This window comes from Oryctolagus cuniculus, chromosome 1 (genome assembly GCF_964237555.1).
Source record: "Oryctolagus cuniculus chromosome 1, mOryCun1.1, whole genome shotgun sequence".
Lineage (NCBI taxonomy): Eukaryota > Metazoa > Chordata > Mammalia > Lagomorpha > Leporidae > Oryctolagus > Oryctolagus cuniculus.
This window is the reverse complement of record NC_091432.1, coordinates 116,227,309-116,244,684: the sequence shown is the minus strand read 5'-3', so window position 1 is coordinate 116,244,684 and position 17,376 is coordinate 116,227,309. Positions and strand designations below refer to the sequence as shown.

The 17,376-nt window shown below is 43.2% G+C and overlaps 1 protein-coding gene across 6 annotated transcripts; it reads left to right on the top strand.

Moving 5' to 3' along the window:
* The first annotated feature begins 2,850 nt into the window (after window positions 1-2,850).
* Window positions 2,851-16,608, top strand: TMEM225 (transmembrane protein 225). Of its 6 annotated transcripts, none has more exons than XR_011378308.1 (4): window positions 2,851-3,281; window positions 3,837-3,985; window positions 4,247-4,381; window positions 5,046-5,503. XR_011378308.1 is itself a non-coding variant. In XM_051819222.2 (3 exons), exons 1-3 carry the CDS (start codon window positions 2,857-2,859, stop codon window positions 16,521-16,523), a joined length of 606 nt encoding a protein of 201 aa, XP_051675182.2. In that variant the 5' UTR covers window positions 2,851-2,856; the 3' UTR covers window positions 16,524-16,608. The 6 variants fall into 6 exon arrangements, 3 of the variants coding, with proteins under 3 accessions (XP_051675182.2, XP_051675190.2, XP_069903837.1); XR_007908990.2 differs by having other exon boundaries at window positions 2,851-3,250; window positions 5,046-5,496; XR_011378305.1 differs by lacking the exon at window positions 5,046-5,503 and adding an exon at window positions 4,613-5,029 and having other exon boundaries at window positions 2,851-3,250.
* The last annotated feature ends 768 nt before the right edge of the window (window positions 16,609-17,376 follow it).

The following is a 17,376-nucleotide window of genomic DNA, read 5'->3' as shown; positions in this document are numbered from 1 at the left end:
GCAGCGCCAGCATCCCATATGGGTGCTGGGTTTAAGTCCCGACTGCCCCTCTTCCAATCCAGATCTCTGCTATGACCTGGGAAAGCAGTAGAAGACGGCCTAAGTGCTTGGGCCCCTGTACCCAAACCAGAAACCCAGAAGAAGCTCCTTGCATCTCCTGGCTCCTGGCTTCGATCAGCGCAGCTCTGGCCATTGCGGCCATCTGGGGAGTGAAACAACGGAAGACCTTTCTCTCTGTCTCTCCCTCTCACTGTCTATAACTCCACCTCTCAAATTAAAAATAAAAAAAAAAAAAAAAAACCTTTAAAAAAATAATGGGAGCCAGCGCCGCGGCTCAATAGGCTAATCCTCCGCCTGCGGCACCAGCACCCCGGGTTCTAGTCCCGGTCGGGGCACCGGATTCTGTCCCGGTTGCTCCTCTTCCAGTCCAGCCCTCTGCTGTAGCCCAGGAAAGCAGTGGAGGATGGCCCAAGTGCTTGGGCCCTGCACCCCCATGGGAGACCAGGAGAAGCACCTGGCTCCTGCCTTCAGATCAGCGCGGTGCGCCGGCTGCAGCAGTCATTGGAGAGTGAACCAACGGAAAAGGAGGACCTTTCTCTCTGTCTCTCTCACTGTCCACTCTGCCTGTCAAAAAAAAAGGGGGGGGGGGGGGAATATTGTTCTAATTAAGTGAGGAAAAGGGGAAAAAAAACTAGTCTTGCCACTCATTTGGCCTTGTAATGCAAATGTCTAACAAAAAAAGAAACAAGTGAAAACAATCAGAGATCTAAGAATTATAAAGAATGAGGTAAATGGTGTCATTTCTGAGAACTTATGAAAATAAAACTTGAAACCCAAAGATAATCGATAAGATAATACAATAAAAGAACAATAATAAGGGCACACAATAGGAGAATGGTATAAAAATGAACATCTCAATTCAATAGACTTTTATACACAAATAATAGAGAATACAAAAACACAGTGGATGTGAAGATCTATTCAAATGACACCCATAAAGAGAGATCGAAACATTACTTCACAGTCGTTTTCCAGCAGATTTAAACATAAGCAATGACATAAATGGAGAAAATCAATAAACAAAGTGCTTTGTAAAATGTTGCATTATAAAGACCATTATTTGCATAAACATTTTACTTTTTTTAATCCATGAAATACTCAAAATTTGTCATGTGTTTGGCTACCAAGGAAGCTTTAACATTCAAACAGTACATTGTTTCAGGGTACATTCTTATTACAATCCATTTTAACAAAGGAAAAGAATTAGAAAAAATAGCAAGCTGAAACCCATAGCTGCTGGTAATGAAGAATCCATGGTGAAATAAAAGCTAAAATTTTAAATGATCTAATATGAAACAAAAGGGGGGATGCATATGAGACACAAGCAAACTTCCTGCCTAAAGAACAATAGATAAATCTAGTCTAAGTGCTGGTGCTGTGGTCTGGATATGGGTTTGAGTGCTTCCCAGAGGCTGATGATGAAAGGTTTGGTCCCAGGATGGTGTTCCTGAGAAGTGGTGGAACTTCTGAGAGAGAGGACATAGTAGGAGGTCCTTTGGTGATAAGCAGGATGCCCTGGGAGGGGACTGTAGGCCCCTCTCTCTCTCTCACTCTGAATCTCTGGTGATACCAACTCTTCCACACACGTGCACTTCTATTGTAATGTACTGCCACCACACTCTCACTAGAGACCAGGCCAATGGGACTCAACTCATCTGTACATTGAACCTCCAAACCATGAGCTAAATAAACCTTTTCTCTTGTGACATTAACTGCCTCCAATATTTTGTGACAATGATGAAAATTTGACCAGTTCATCTGATATGTTAAAGAATAAAATTATTTTAAACAGTTCAGAAGATAAAAGCAAAAAAAAAAAAAAAAATTCTAGAAGAGAAAAAAAATAATCAATACAAAAGCTTGAAGTAGGGGCTGGCATTGTGGTTCAGTGGGTTAAGCCCTGGCTTTTAACACTTACAGCCCAGCTGCTCCACTTTGGATCCAGTTCCCTGCTAATGCACCTAGGAAAGCAGTGGAAAATCACCAGATATTTGGGCCTCTACTACCTATGGAGGGGATCCAAATGGAGTTCCTGGCTTCTTGATTGAGCCTGGCCCAGCCCTACCAATTATGTCCATGTGGGTAGCGAATCAACAGATGGATAAACTGCCTCTGCTGCTCCCTCTCTCTATGTCACTCTGCCTTTCAAATAAATAAACAAACCTTTTTTTAAAGTCTATAAAATAGCAAAATATTGTATTAAAAATCTTATTTCCAAATGGTAAACATGTAAGTAAAGAGATTTTTGAAAAGACTGATAAAACTACTAACCCTCTAATAACTAGAATAAGAAGAAAAAGAGAGAGAAAGCAAATGATATATTGTCCCCCTACTCCCGCAAAAAAATCAATCTTTATCTTTAAGGATATTAAAATATGAAATTATGTCTGGTATTTGTTTCAGAATAATTCAGGGTACAGTCACTGAAGCGAGATGAAAGATTCATGAATATTCATTATACTATTCTCAGCTTTTTCCAATTACACAATTTCCCTTGAAGCTACCATTCCACCTTTTTTTTGTTGTTATTTGAATAAAAGTACCTGTTTCAAAAGAAACTGCCTCTACTTCTACATCCACTTCTCCCATCATTCTACCAGATTGCCAAACTCAGCAACCTATGTTCATTTTGCACCTAATTTGATTTCTCTGCAGCATTCGAAAACACTGGTCAATCCCTTTTCAAAATGAGCCTCACAGTTACTGGAAGTAACTGGTTAGATGGAAGGTATACCTGGTTGTTCCAGTACTCTAGGCCCAAGGGTCAAGGGTCAAGGGTCAAACATAAATAATTCCATGACAGTTAGCAGCCTTGAGAGCAGGCTGGTCTCACTGCAGTGCTGCAGGGTGGAAGTTATCTTCTCTGTTCCACAAGATACTTCAGCTTCTGCCATTGCCAATGCCTCAGCAGTCACCAAAACCCCAGATTTTGCCCTTCCTCCTGTGACTAATCAAATCAGAGAAGTCTATGAAATAACCGCGCAGTCTCAGCTAGAAATCCCACTCACAATGGTGTATATATCAAGCAGAAATATGCAGGCCATCAACATGCTCTCCTCCTCCTGGGCCACAGTCTTGTTGACAATAGGAATCATCGTGGATGAATGGGTGGAGCTGATCCCCAAAAGACAAAAGATCAAGGTGAACCACAGTCCATGGATGACATGCTGCATTACTACTTGGCCAGAAGGTCAGAACTATTCTCTGGGAAGAAATGAGTGGTGAGGAAGGGTTCATCATTGCTTTAGTTTCCTGCACCTCACCAGCTTTTCCATTCTTCTATGGCACAACTTTCTCAAGCGGCAGTGTGTCCATTTCCAGAAACAACACAGGCAAGGCGAACTCCACAATCCACCATTTGCATGTTTGAGAGAAAAGTTCAGAAGCTTACCTATTTATCTGCTAGGCAACTGAGAAACGTTGGCAGTAGGAGTGGGTGTGAGGGCAGCGTAAAGCACAACTTGAGTGTGAGGAGTATGAAAGGAAGGGAACTGGCAAGGAGGAAAAATAGGTCGCGTTGCCTCTGAAAGAAGGCAGGGTGAATTGGAGTATTTAACAAGAAATGAGTTCTGAGAAAATAATAGGAGAGAAAGAGGCTTACAGAGATACCAAGACAGGAAGCAGTTTCTGGGTTCCTCTCATTCAGCTGAAGGGCCCTGCCCCTTTATGCTGCCCCTCTTGCTTTATTTGTTACTTAGTCAAATCTTCACTCTGTTCCCATTTCCACCTAGTGATTTCCCAGCCCCTTGCCTCACTACAGCTCTGCTTCCCAACAGGTGAGCTGGAAAGAATCCGGATGATGATGGTTGCAGTCCTCGGCATTTCCTTCTCCCTTAACTTGATCCTGGGTCTGGAATTCACCTATGTGATTCCTCAGAACATATATATATACACCTCCTCACTGCCACCGAAGGTCTCCTCTCAGGTAACTTCCGAGCTCCTCTAACACAGGTGGGAGGTGTGTCGGGTTTATGGGTCCACGCTGCAGCCTCTAGCTAACTGACCTTCCCAGTTCTCTCGGTCAGACCTACATACAGCTTCTGAATTAGGTCTATCACTAAAGCCAGGTCAAAGACACAGCCAATCAGAGTGAAACCTGGGAGGTCACGTGTATCTTGGGGGAATGAACTGAGCAAAAGAAAGTTCCTGAAAAAGGACTCTTTTTTTCCTCCTGTCTGGACATTAGGTATCCTTCTGGTCTGTGCACTCCTACTATATCACCAAAAGCTAAGTCAAGGTGAATCCGTGTACTTCACTAGATACAAGATCTCCCTGGCCACTTTCATTGCCTACTTAAACGTTTTCTTCTTTTTTGTCACTGGTGAGTGTCTGCAGGGTCTATGAAGGGTGATAAGAACCAATGCAGCCAAGATAGAGAAGAAGGTGAAAGGGTGGGACAGGGAAATGAAAAAAAAAAAAATTCTACCCCTGCATTTTGACAGGCTAAAGCTCACCTTGATCCATTCTGTAGGACAGTTCCTATAGGGAGAGAGCTGGAGATCGGGCCTGTGTGAAGAGTGTCTTCTGTCTTTCACACCTTTTCCACCTTTAGGCAGAGATGACCACCACGGTCGCAGTCAAAGAGCACGGCTGGGACAGAATGCTCAATTATAGAGAGGGGCAAGGGACTGCGGAAGCAGAGTGAAGTGCCAAGCCTGCTTGAGGACAGGGAAAAGCAACAGCTGATGCTAAAGGGGCACCTACCAAAACCAGAAACCTTCATTCTTAATAAGTCTTTAAATTTTCATTTGCAATTGCACTTCCTAACCCGGAAAGAGACATCTCTTCCCTCAAAAAAAGTGTTTAAGCTACTGTGCATATAATTCCAGTCTCCTCCACTAAACCATTCCCCTCCCAGATGGAATAGGGTAGTTGGCTGGGACTCACTGGGCTTTGGGTCAGGGCCTTCTGCCAACATGGAGGGAAGCACGCCTAGGACTCTCCATTGTTCCTTCATCCCACTCCCTGGTTTCTCATTTCCCTAGGAATCATCTCTCTCATACAGTGCAAGCAGTCCATAAATTGCAGCACCTGGCTGCACCTCACTACTCCGGCCAAGGAACGTGAGAATACACAGCTACCTAAGACTTCTGTCCAGGTGATGTCATTACCAGAAAACACCATAATGCCTCGCAGCATTGTCCGCAAGCACTCCTCCATGAGCTCGAAGGAAGATATTCCAAGCAAATCGCAAGTCCAGACGCGTCGTGTGACCTGGGCTTTATGATTTGACAGTGGGTACCTTTCAGTACATGCCCATCTTTATACAACTGCTTTGTGACTGTGTGCCATGTGGTCTCCAACCCTCCGCCCGCATTTGGCTTTGTGTTAATGACTGTGAATGGTTTGGAGACCTGTGAAAAGATCCAGATGATGGCTTTCTTTTTTATCCTGACATGTTGAATAAATAGTTTCTTCTACAATATTTGTTGCCAGTGTAATAAATATTTCCATATATATCCATTTTCCAATGTTAATTTTTTGAATATTTCTTCTTTCTCCATGGATTCACCATTCATATCAATTATACAAGAGGGTACTTCAAAAAGTTTGGGAGAAATGATTTCAAAGGATAATGTGAGGGCAGCACAGCTGTTAAGATGCCACCTGAAGAGCCCACGCGCCACATCCCTGTATCAGAGTGCCTGAATACAAGTCCTAGCTCCACTTCTGATTCCAGCTTCCTGTTAATATACACCCTGAAACATTATGGATGCTTTTGATAACTGACATTTACTCCCTACCTTACACAAAGATCTTGTGAATATCTTGCCTAGCTGGAGGTTTATGTTTTCGTTTTCTATCAGGTGCATTATGAATAGCAAGAATTCTTATCTTTAAAATATTTTAACCAGTCAATATTACCTCTATATTTAAACTTCTTTTATATTAATAAAAAATCATTCTTCCAGAATTTCAGAAATATTTTATTTGCATTGTCTTTTTAAGGTGATGGTTCCAGTACTTGGGTCCTTGCCACTCATGCGGGAGACGTGGACTAAGTTTCAGGCTCCTGGCTTTGGCCTGGACCAGCCCTACTGTTGTGGGCCTCTGAGGAGTAAAGAGCAGATGGAAGATGTCTCTGAGTTTGTCTCTGTCTCTTTCTCTTTCCTTGTCACTCTACCTTTACAATAAATAAGTAAGGGGCTAGTATTGTGGTGCAGCAGATTAAGCTGCTGCCTGCAATGCCTATATCCCATTTGAGTGTCAGTTTCAAAAACAACTGATAATTGTGTGGCATTCTTACATTAAAATTTTTATCCTGGGGCCAGCACTGTGGCTCACTTGGTTAATCCTCTGCCTGCGACGCCGGCATCCCATATGGGTGCCTGTTGCTGTGGATTAATTTCTGGGAGGAGAAGCATGGTGGGGGCAAGAGGCACGGAGTCACCACACAGACCCCGGGAGTCAGGTGAAAGCAGGCCACAGGTGAGCAGCCTGCAGACTCGTTTATTTCAGTTGGTACAGCAGCTTATACAGCTAAGGCAGCCAATCCGGTCAAGGGGTGGTCCATACCCTAACCAATCACACCCTGTTGCCAGGCAGTTTCTGAAGCCATCCAATCACAGCCTGTTGCCAGGCAGACTCCACTGTCATGTGGTTTCCAAAACCATCCAATCACAGCCTGTTGCCAGGCAGATTCTGTTGCCAGCAGCCATCTTGGCATGGCCTTCTCATTCCACCACATTTCCCCCTTTTCATATATTTTTGAGCAACGGGAGGCATGATTCTTGGCCATACCATTGTTGACCCCGTTTCCGTGTGGTCTCCGTACGCGGCTGTGCCTGTCTTAGGTTGTCCCCCAGGGGATCTTACCCGTCATTGACTAACCAGCACTCAAAACAGGAGACCACAGGAGTGCTTGCTCAGATGGGGGTAGGAATGAGGAACAATGTTAATCAGGAATAGCTTGATTGCACACAGGCTATGGGCCGTTTGAGTGGCTGACCAGAGCTAGTAGGCTATAAAACAGTAATGGATGTGGCTATGGGCAGTTCTTCAGGGTAGGATGACAGGGCAGGTGCATCCGCTAACAAGGCAGACTCTCAGTCTTGTTCGGCTGATTCTGGTTGGCTGTCAGTTGCAGGCTTGATGTTTCTGGCTAGTACCCAAATGGGTTGTCCCACATTCTCTGGAAAGACACAAGCATACCCTCGACCCTTGGTTAGCAGAGGGTGTGGTCCCTTCCATTCTCCTGTCAGGGGGTCTTTCCACCTAACCGGCGCCGGTTCTAGTCCCGGTTGCTTCTCTTCCAGTCCAGCTCTCTGTTGTGGCCCGGGAGGGCAGTGGAGGATGGCTCAAGTATTTGGGCCCCTGCACCCACATGAGAGACCAGGAAGAAGCACCTGGCTCCTGGCTTCAGATCGGTGCAGCGCTGGCCATGGCGCCCATTTGGGGAGTGAACCAATGGAAGGAAGACCTTTCTCTCTGTCTCTCTCTTTGTCTATAATTCTACCTATAACTCTACCTGTCAAATAAAAAAAAAGTATCCTTTATTTCTTTAACTATTTTGTATGTGAGTGTACTATGTTCTATATCTGAAATCCCCAAGTCTATTATCCTTGTGTCAAATCTGTTCCAGTATTTTATATTTTCTGCTGACTCTCATTTACAGTGGTGGACTTGTGAATGTGTTTGGAAATATTTATCTGAATGTGCATTGCTTCTTCTTAGTATCTGGTAGTTCTTAGGTCCTGATTTCAAGATGTTTTCCTCTACAAGGCATTTTCTTCTCCTGCTACTTGCCAGAATGCTTGCCTCATCCGGGGCCACTCAAGTCCCTCTCGCAGATCTTAGAACAAAATGGATGCCTCAAGATTCATCTTCCATCTTTGTTGAGGTTACCATATTGTGTGGCCATGGCAGTGGTTCCCAAACATTATAACCACGTGGTAGTCCTGTTCCTCCCAGAAGCCTACTGGAGAATTCAAACCTGCTTTGGTGGCTCCCACCTTCTCCAATTCTACCATTCCCTTGCCAGCTCTCTGCCTTGGCTGCTTCAGGTCCCAGACACCCTGCTTTTTGCTCGCTGGCCACTGAAACTTTAACACCTTGCCCAGCCCCCACTACTCTCAACTCATGTCCATGTCTTTGTTGTTTAGGAAGTAAACCCAGGTAACCCATGATGCAGAGTATGGCCTATCCAGTTGTAGGTCAATAGAATCCTTCAGGTCATGATCTGTTAGTCAGCCATGGTACATGTATGATAATATAATTTATGTCTGGTTGTATATCATCCCTCAAAAAAGGATGATATGTGGTGCCAGCATTGTGGTTTAGTAGAAGAAGATGCCATGCAATGACAGCATTCCATATGAGAAATGGTTCAAGTCACAGCTGCTCTCTGGCTGTTGTAGCAATCTGGGGAGTGAACCAGCAGATGGAGGATCTCTCTCTCTCTCTCTCACTAACTCTGCATTTCAATTTAATATTTTTATTTTTTAACTTTTTAATTAGTTTTTAACAGATTCAATAGTTCATAGGTACAATTCTAAGATTATAATAATATTCCCTTCCCTCCTTCCCTCCCTCCCTTCCTTCCTTCCTTCCATTTTCACACCCTCTCCTTTTCTTTCTTCCTTTCTTTCCATTTTTTGTAGTTTTTGAGATCACAGCAAATAAATAAATCTTTAAGAAAAAAAACAATGATATGAGGTTATAAGCTAAGCTATCCATACAAATAACCGTAAAATTTGAGGAATTTTCAGTTAGTTATACATTTCAGTTAGCTTACATGGATTTGGATCTAAAGAAGGAAAAATGAAAGAATGAATAGTTTAATGGAAATAAAAAGTTAGAATTCAAAGGAGCCACATAGGCTTCTTTTTCCAGCTCATTAATTATGTAAGTGAACACTGAGGCCAAGAAGGTTGATTTGATTTGTCCAAGGCTGTGTGGAGTCACCAGCAGGACTAGGACCCACCCCCTATGGGAATGTTCTGTCTGTATTTAGCAAGGGCACAGGAAATGTGAAAGCTATCATCCACTGTTCTAGTTTCTTATTGCTCAAGTAGAAACAACCATGAGAACTCAGATCACAGTCCCTGAATTTACCCTGGCCTCCTTCCTCATTGTCCAGAAACTTTAGGTTTTCACATTTGTCATTCTGCTGACATATACACTCACTGTGACAAGAAGCACTGTTCTCATTCTCTTAATATGAACAAAAAATGCCTCCAAATCCCAATGGACTTCTTCTTCCATTGTTTTTCATTCTAGAACATTTTGTTCACAACTCCCATTACCTTTACATTGCTAACTTATCTCTTAAAGAGTGGACAATCACATCACTTGCTGACTGCATCACTTCTCTTGGGGGGAAATGGAGTTTCCCCTCATGGTAGTCATAGCCTTTGTGCACTATGTGTCCATCTGTAAGCTTCTGGGCTACACCATCATTATGAAGAGCAGTGCTGTGTTCCTGCTGGCTCAGGGAAGCCAGGCGAGAACCTTCCTGTCTTAGTTGTGCCCAACCACAGAACTAAGGAAATTAGTCTGTTCTGTGACATCTACCCTCTGCTACAGGTAACCTATACAAAAATTCGTTTCCTTCAGTAGACACCACAGATATAAACAGAATTGTCAAAAATTACTACAAAGAGCTGCATGCCAACAAACTAGAAAACCTAGAAGAAATGGATGGATTCCTCAACACATACAAACTACCTAAAGTGAGCTATGAACACATAGAAAACCTAAACAGACCAATAACCAAGACAGAAATTCAATCAGGAATAAAGACCATTCCAACAAAGAAAAGCTCAGGACCAGATGGCTTCACTGCTGAATTTTACCAGACACTTAAAGGACTAACTCCAATTCTTTTCTAGCTATTCAAATAATAAAAAGGGAGGGAATCCTCCCAAAGCCCTTTATGAAGCCAGCATCATCTTAATTGCTAAACCTGAAAAAGAAACAACACAGAGAACAACAGACCAATTTCCATTGATGAACTTATACGCAAAAATCCTCAACAAAATACTAGCCAACTGAATCCAACAACATTCAGAAAGACCATTCATCTGAACCAGAGTTATCCCAGGTATGCAGGAATGGTCCAACGTTCCTAAATCAGTCAATGTGATATAAAACATTAACAAACTGCAGAACAAAAAGCATATGATTATCTCAATAGATGCAGAGAAAGTATTTGATAAAATACAACACCACTTGGGGCCAGCACTGTAAAATAGCAGGTAAAGCTATATATTACATATATATAGTAAGTATATATCAAAGTTTATCTCATTTGAGTTGACATTTGAGTTGTTTCAAGTTTGTTTGAGTTGTTTCAAGTTTTTACTATTATGCATAAAGTTCCTATAAATGCTGGAATTCATATTTTTTTAGATTCTATTTATTTATTTGAGAGGTAGAGTTATAGAAAGGTCTTCCTTCTGTTGGTTCACTCCCTAAATGGCCACAACAGCTGGAGCTGTGCCAATCCAAAGCCAGGAGCCAGGAGTTTCCTTCCAGTCTCCCATGTGGCTGCAGGGGCCTAAGCACTTGTGCCATCTTCCACTGCTTTCCCAGGCCATAGCAGAGAGCTGGATTGGACGAGGAACAGCTGGACTAGAACTGGTGTCCAAATGGGAAGCTGGCGCCACAGGCGGAGGATTAAATTACTGCACCACAGCGCCGGCCCCTAGAATTCACATTTTTGTGGAACTATTTATGTTTTCATTTCTCTTGAATACATTCATAGGTGTGCAGTTACTAGATTGTTTGATATGTACAGGTCTAACGCCAAAAAATTATTCAGGAGGTTTCCAAAATCATTGTTGCTTTCTCATTGCTACCAGTGATGTGTGAGAATCCTGTAATTTCACATCTTTGCCAACATTGTGTTGTCAGTGGATCAATTTTAGCCATTCTGGTGCATAATATATAACAGAAGCATCTAATTTTATATTTACTTTGCATTTCTCTAATGACTAATAACATAACTGATCTTGACATGCATTTACTTCCTGTTTGTCTAGCATCAAATTTGAAACATCTAGTGAAATGTATATTTGAAATGTTCAAATCTTTTGATCAACTTTTAAAAATATCTATTAACTTGTCTTACTGAGTTGTAAAGATTTTAAAGTATGTTTTAGATTAAAGTCACTTATCAGACACTTGTTTTGCAATTGTTTTCTCTCAATATGTGGCTTGTCTTTATTTTCTGAAAGTTTTCTAAAAATGAGTTCATTGAAAAGTATTTTAATCTCATTACATTGATAGTCTAACATTGATATCACAATCTATAGAGCAAGTGAAGATTTAATTCCAATGCTAGTTAATTATATGATGAGTGGCCTGTTAACCTGAGTGAAATTAAAATGCAGCAAAGCTATACAATTCTTAGACTGAAGCCAACAGCAATATTTTTCAAATAATTACTAAATAAGTAGTTGTTTCTAACTGCTCAAAAATCAAAACAGGAAGCAAAAAGATCAAAGGGTTATTTGGTTTCTGGAGAAATCATGCTACATGTGAGAATTTTATTAGTTTCTATTTATAAAGTTAGTAGAGAAATAGCTGAGTTTGAAAAGGGCTGTAATTAACATCAGGTTGTGTTACAGCTTCAAAGAGCCATTTGATCCCTCTGGCACTGTACAACCCTGTTGCTCAAATGATATTAGAAGCATCAGCAGAGCACACTTAGGCAACTAAAGCTTTGCCAAGGCCCATGGCTGTCACCTAGAGAAAAGGCTTCATTCAGCTTGGGTCTAGAAAATTGTGAAGCTGCCTTCAAGTATACTCTTTGATAGGCAACTTTTCATCTTTAGTTAAAACTGCTAGTTCGCTTTAATTGAGATTTCTATTAGAGATAATAAAATTATTTTGAGAATTGAAAAACCTATACTACCTAATCTTTGTGAGATCAACTTTCTAGTAGAGAGATAAATGCTAAAAGAGGCTCCTGAATAAAAATAAGTGGTATTTAAGGAAATTTACAAGACAGGGGCACTGTAGGCACTCATTGAATACATAAGCAAGTGGCTACAATGCCTTTCAGCCTTATTTTGGATGGCCCTAATAAGTTACCTAATGCCAGAGCAGAATAGGATTCTCTCTCTAGTTATGAGAGGCTGCCAAGTAAGCCACATGCTGTAGCTCAAGAGCCGAGACTAACATTTTATCAGAAATGGCAACTCTCCGATGGCTACATTCTGAAGGACAAAAAGATATATATGCTTAATGGGCAGAATTAAGAGTCCTATTCTCCACAGCATTGAAGGAACCAGATAATAAAAACTATGATTAAGTACAGATTTATGGTAATTCTTGAGAAGTAGACAACAGTTTGGTAATATGGTCAGAAAGTGGATCTTTGGGCTGGTGCTGTGGTGAGGTGGGTTAATGCCCTGGCCAGAAGTGCCAGCACCCCATATGGGTGCCAGTTCAAGACCCAGCTGCTCCACTTCCAATCCAGCTCTCTGCTGTGGCCTGGGAAAGCAGTGGAAGATGGCTCAAGTTCTTGGGCCCTTGCACCCACATGGGAGACTGAAAGGAAGCTCCTGGCTCCTGGCTTCGGATCGGCGCCACTCTGGCCATTGTAGCCAACTGGGGAGTGAACCATCAAATGGAAGACCTCTTTCTCTCTCTGTCTCTCCTTCTCTCTCTGTGTAACTCTGACTTACAAATAAATAAATAAATCTTCAAAAAATAATAATAATAAAATCTTAAAAAAAAAAGAAAGTGGGTCTTAAATGATCAGAATCAAAATTTGTTTGATTCCTTTTTACGGTTTCTTTCTGTTTCCTAAAATTCTCATTTTGTCCATATATTATGTTCCTGAATTTGTTTAGTTACCTACCTGTATTCTCTTGTAGCTAACTGAGTTTTGCTAAGGTGATTGTTTTGAATTCTCTGTCAGGCAGTTCATAAAATTTCAATTTCTGTAGCGTTGCTTTATTTTATTCCTCTGACATTGTCCATGCTTTCCTGATTGCTGTTGATCATTGTGACACAGCCATTAAGCTGCTGCCCACATCTCACACTGGAGTGCCTGGATTCAGATCCTGGCTCTGCTTCTAATTCCAGCTTCCTGCTAGTTCATATCCAGGGAGGCAGCAGGTGATGGTTTGGGCAGTTTCGTCCCTGGGAGACCAGAACTGAATTCCTGGCTCCTGTCAGGAATACAACCCAGCCCAACACTGGCTGTTGTGGGCATTTGGGAGGTGAGCCAGTGAAAAGACGTATGTTCTTTCTTTCAAATAAATTAAATAAATAAACTTTTAATTTAAAAAATAAACGTACAAATATCCATTGGAAGATCTTCATCAGATTTACTGTGGCTAGATTTCCATTTAAAAAATAAGAAGAGGGGGCCAGCATCATGGATTAAGCCACCACCTGTGATGTCAGCATCCCCTAAGAGTAGCAGTTTGGCCGGCGCCGTGGCTCACTTCGCTAATCCTCCACCTGTGGCGCTGGCACCCTGGGTTCTAAACCCGGTTGGGGTGCCGTTTCTGTCCCTCCCGGTTGCTCCTCTTCCAGTCCAGCTCTCTGCTGTGGCCCAGGAAGGCAGTGGAGGATGGCCCAAGTGCTTGGATCCTGCACCTGCATGGGAGACCAGGAAGAAGCACCTGGCTCCTGGCTTCGGATTGGTGCAGTGCGCCGGCCGCAGCGGCCATTTGGGGGGTGAACCAATGGAAGGAAGACCTTTCTCTCTGTCTGTCTATAACTCTGCCTCTCAAAAAAAAAAAAAAAAAAAAAAAAAAAAAAAAAAAAAAAGAGTAGCAGTTCAAGACCCAGTTGCTCCGCTTCCCATCCAGCTCCCAGTTTATGCACCTGGGAAGATGGCCCAAATGCTTGAGCCCCACACCCATGTGGGAGATGAAGCTTCCTGCTCCTGGCTCCAGTCTGACCCAGCCCCAGCCATTAAGGTCATCTGAGGAGTGAACCCATTGAAATTAATAAATCTTTATAAAAAGAATAAAGAAAATAAATTATTTTTGGACCATGATTCTGGAAGTACAACACCCAAACATCATGGTGCAAGCTCTTGTGAGGGTTCCCTGTGCTGCTTGACATCGCAACAAGAGCACGTGTCTGTGCCTGTCTCTCTTTATAAAGCCACAAGAATTCAGTCATGTGGACTCCCATTATTCATGTGATCACTTTCTAATGGCACCACCTCTAAACATTATAGCCATATCAGGATTTCCTCTTTAATACCATTCACATAAGACTTTGGGGACTAAACTCCTGCATGAACTCAGGGAGAAAAATCATGCCCAAACCCTGGCACAACATGACTGCTGTGCACTGCCATCCAAACATCAGTGAGTCTCGTCCATTAACGCCATCCCCAGACAGTACCTTAATATTTTGCTCTTGATTCAAATAGAAAGAAAAGATCACCGAAAATCACACTGAAAAATTTAAATCCAAAACAAATACATAGGAAAAAAAAAGATTGATCTGGAAGAAAAGTAACAGTGTAGAGAAAGGAACTTTTCAAAACAATGCATAACTATTCTTCCTTTCCCACTGCAGAGAGATGAAATAATTAATCCAAAGAAACAAAAAGCAAGAACAGGTTTAAATAAGAAGGAAGTTATATGCCTCGCTCCGATCCCAGCACCCTGCTGACGGCCACTCTGCAGACGGCGGCCGATGGCCCAAGTACCCGGGCCCCTGTCAGCCACGAGGAGAGCCCGACAGAGTATCAGGCTCCTGGCTCCGGACTGGCCCAGCCCCGCTGATGCAGGCACTTGGGCAGTGAACCAGACGATGGAAGACCTCCCTCCCCTCCCCTCCCCCATCCGTTCCCCCTCCCCCTTTCAAATAAAATGGAAAAGGGAAAACCCAAAGCAGCCACATTTCTAGTCCCGGAATCACTAAGAACTTGGCAGGGCTGCTGCATAAAAGAGAAAAGGCCGTATCTTCAGAAAACTCACGGTCACGAAGGGCAGAATCCGAGCATGCTGTGAACAGACGAGGCCCCGCACCCTGGGCCCGCGCCCCGCAGGGACCCGCACGCGCAGAGACCTGCGGCCCGAGGGTCCCCAGGGGTGGGGGGGCGAAGGCGGTGCCTGCGTGCAAACCGCGCTGGCTGGGGGGCTCGCGGCGTCAGGGAGGGCACCCGGAGACCCAGGAGCTCCGCCGCCCTGCACACGGGCCGCAAGTCCGCGCACGCTGGCCAGAGGCCGGGGTCTGAAGAGAAGCCGCCATGCGGGGCGGCCCCGCGGCCCAGTTCCCCGCTCGCCTCCCCTCCCCTCCCCGGACCCGCACCTGTTACCTGATGTTGAACACTGTGTCGTCCGGGTCGTCGTCCTCCTCCTCCTCGTCCTGCGGGGCCATCTGCACGCGCTCGGCCGGCGTGGTGATGACGTCATACTTGTGCGTCTTCTTGAGCCGCCTGTCGGACCTGGGTAATCTTGGCTCTAAAATAAGATTGTGCCATGGCTCATTGGTTAATCCTCCGCCTGCGGCACCGGTAACCCGGGTTCTAGCCCTGGTTGCTCCTCTTCCAGTCCAGCTCTCTGCTGTGGCCTGGGAGGGCAGTGGAGGATGGTCCAAGTGCTTGGGTCCCTGCACCCGCATGGGAGACCAGGAGGAAGTACCCGGCTCCTGGCTTGGGATCGGCGCAGTGGCGGCCATTAGGGGAGTGAACCAACGGAAAGACCTTTCTCCCTGTCTTCTCTCTTTCTCTCTCTCTCTCTAACTCTGCCTGGAAGAAAATAAAAAAATAAACAAGATCACGATTGATTGTGTCTCTCCATCTGTATTTTCAGGTTTATCTTCATGTGTTTATGAGCATGCATGAAATAAAAGGCTTAAATTTTTTGAAGAGTCCCTGTTGTTTCAAATGAATCCTGGCCTATGATGTGCCCTAAGTCAGACTTAGTTCTTGTGGATGCTTCAAAAAGAGTCGTGAGGCCATTCCTAGCATGTTGCATTTCATCAAAACATCACTTAATTCTCAATTAGACACCTGGAAAGAAGTTCAACGTCTTTGGCAGCTAGCTATCTTCAAGTAGTTTAGGATTTCATAAAAAAGCAAGGTGAATTCTACTCAATGACAGTGGCATGTCTAAACTAAAGAACCATAGGAGCCGAATGTCTACAGCAAGAAGATACCATAGACATGGTCCATGATCAGTCTGACACAAAAGAGGAATCCAGTATGCAATGAATGAAGGCACAGTAAATGTATGGGTAAATACATAAAACAAACTGTATCAAAGCAGCACATATATTTCAGGATTCTCTGGAATTCTTAGTGTGACTAAACATATGTAAGACTGGCAGCACGTTCACACACAAAACAGCATAAGTTGCAGAATTTTTCTCAAGGGTCCTTTCCTGAGTGCTCTTAACTTTTTAAAGCAAACTGTATCTATCTGGACTCTACTTTCCTGAATTCTATTTAATTTTTCTTCTTCTTCCCTTCCTGCCAGGGCAACTATTCCTACATTCACCTGTGTCTGGCTACAGCAAGTCTACAAGGAAAAGCTTGGTAATGGTAATGTAATAAATACGGCTGGGGAGTTTCAAACATTCAAAAAAACAGCGTTTGCAATCTTACAGTTTCAAAGTGAGAACACAGCTATGTCAGAAATAATACTGTGCAAGTTTCATTGTGGGGGTGTTATCCTTTAGAAGGGAGAAAAGCACACATGTTCATAAATTTAAATTTTTTCATGCAAATACCAGTTCACAGACCTTTTTTATACATATGAGAGGTCTATGAACCTGGGAAAAAGCTCTCATACTAGAAAGGAATCTATTTCTCCATAAGTCTGTAGATGAAAGACTTTCACAATGTAATACAAACTCATCAGCAGGCCAATGCAGAGCAATGTTTCTGAAACAAGCCTGCATATTTATGGAAACACACTGAACTTTTCTATGTCTATCCTCCAAGCACCAGGGAGCTGATGGGTCTTTAACCCAGGAACAGCTCACTACAATATCAAGAATTCCTCACATGGCAGGTAAACTGCTAAAGGCTTCACATGCTTCATTTTGTTTCACTTTGGGGATGACTTTATGGTGTCAGTATTACCTGCGTTTGACAGCTGAGATGACTGAGGAGTACATTTTATCTTCATTGTATGGGAGTCCTTAAAAATTGTCCTGTTATAAAAAGTTACAAACAAGGGACTTGCTTTAGGTTTTGGTAGCTGGGCTATTTAATTTAAAGTGATAAGCACATGCCATTTGGCCCAGTGGTTAAGATGCGGCTTGGGACACCCACATCCTAAATCTCGGTGCTGAGTTTGAATCCCTGCTCTGATCCGAATCCCAGTTTCCTAATAATGCTCCCCTTAGGAGGTATCAGATGTTGGCTCAAGTACTTCTGTCCTTTCTGCC

Bases quoted from the DNA above. Each gene is read 5' to 3' on its own strand.
- TMEM225 (XM_070047736.1), top strand. From the start codon at position 2,857: ATGACAGTTAGCAGCCTTGAGAGCAGGCTGGTCTCACTGCAGTGCTGC. The intron at 3,251-3,836 runs GTCAGAACTATT...GCTTCCCAACAG, and splicing joins CATTACTACTTGGCCAGAAG to GTGAGCTGGAAAGAATCCGG. The intron at 3,986-4,612 runs GTAACTTCCGAG...TTCCACCTTTAG, and splicing joins CACCGAAGGTCTCCTCTCAG to GCAGAGATGACCACCACGGT.